We start from the raw sequence: 467 nt of genomic DNA, 5'->3' as shown, positions 1-467 counted from the left end.
CTGAGACGAAGTAAAGCAAATTTTAACCGAATAATGTCGCTCTTATCTGGAGTTATGGCCATTGGTAGATGGCTTAATGATATCTGTATGTGGAGGAACCCAGTGACTACTTGTCTGGTTCACATCCTGTTTGTAATTCTAGTGTGCTACCCAGAACTAATCCTGCCCACTACCTTCCTCTACCTGTTTTTTATCGGGATATGGAATTACCGCTTCAGGCCAAGGCAACCTCCACATATGGATGCAAAGTTATCTCACGCAGATAGGGCCCATCCAGATGAGCTTGATGAAGAATTTGATACATTCCCAACTTCACGACCACCAGATCTTGTGAGGATTAGGTATGATCGGCTGCGAAGTGTTGCAGGACGAATACAGACAGTGGCAGGTGACCTGGCAACGCAAGGAGAGAGATTGCAAGCAATACTGAGCTGGCGTGATCCAAGGGCCACTGCTATCTTTATAAT

General features: G+C 45.6%; 1 protein-coding gene across 3 annotated transcripts in view; it reads left to right on the top strand.

Annotated features, from left to right (window-relative positions):
- The first annotated feature begins 6 nt into the window (after window positions 1-6).
- Window positions 7-467, top strand: part of LOC113342137 (FT-interacting protein 1-like) — a 785-nt gene continuing 324 nt past the window's right edge. Inside the window, exon 1 of one of the 3 annotated variants that reach the window (XM_026586779.1) lies at window positions 7-388. In XM_026586779.1, coding sequence (XP_026442564.1) covers window positions 34-388 — 355 coding nt within the window. In that variant the 5' untranslated portion in view covers window positions 7-33. The other 2 variants (XM_026586778.1, XM_026586777.1) reach the window with 2 other exon arrangements.

Source organism: Papaver somniferum, unplaced genomic scaffold, assembly GCF_003573695.1.
Source record: "Papaver somniferum cultivar HN1 unplaced genomic scaffold, ASM357369v1 unplaced-scaffold_34037, whole genome shotgun sequence".
Taxonomy (NCBI): domain Eukaryota; kingdom Viridiplantae; phylum Streptophyta; class Magnoliopsida; order Ranunculales; family Papaveraceae; genus Papaver; species Papaver somniferum.
Note: the sequence above shows the minus strand (reverse complement) of the source record. Positions and strands in the feature narration are given on the sequence as shown.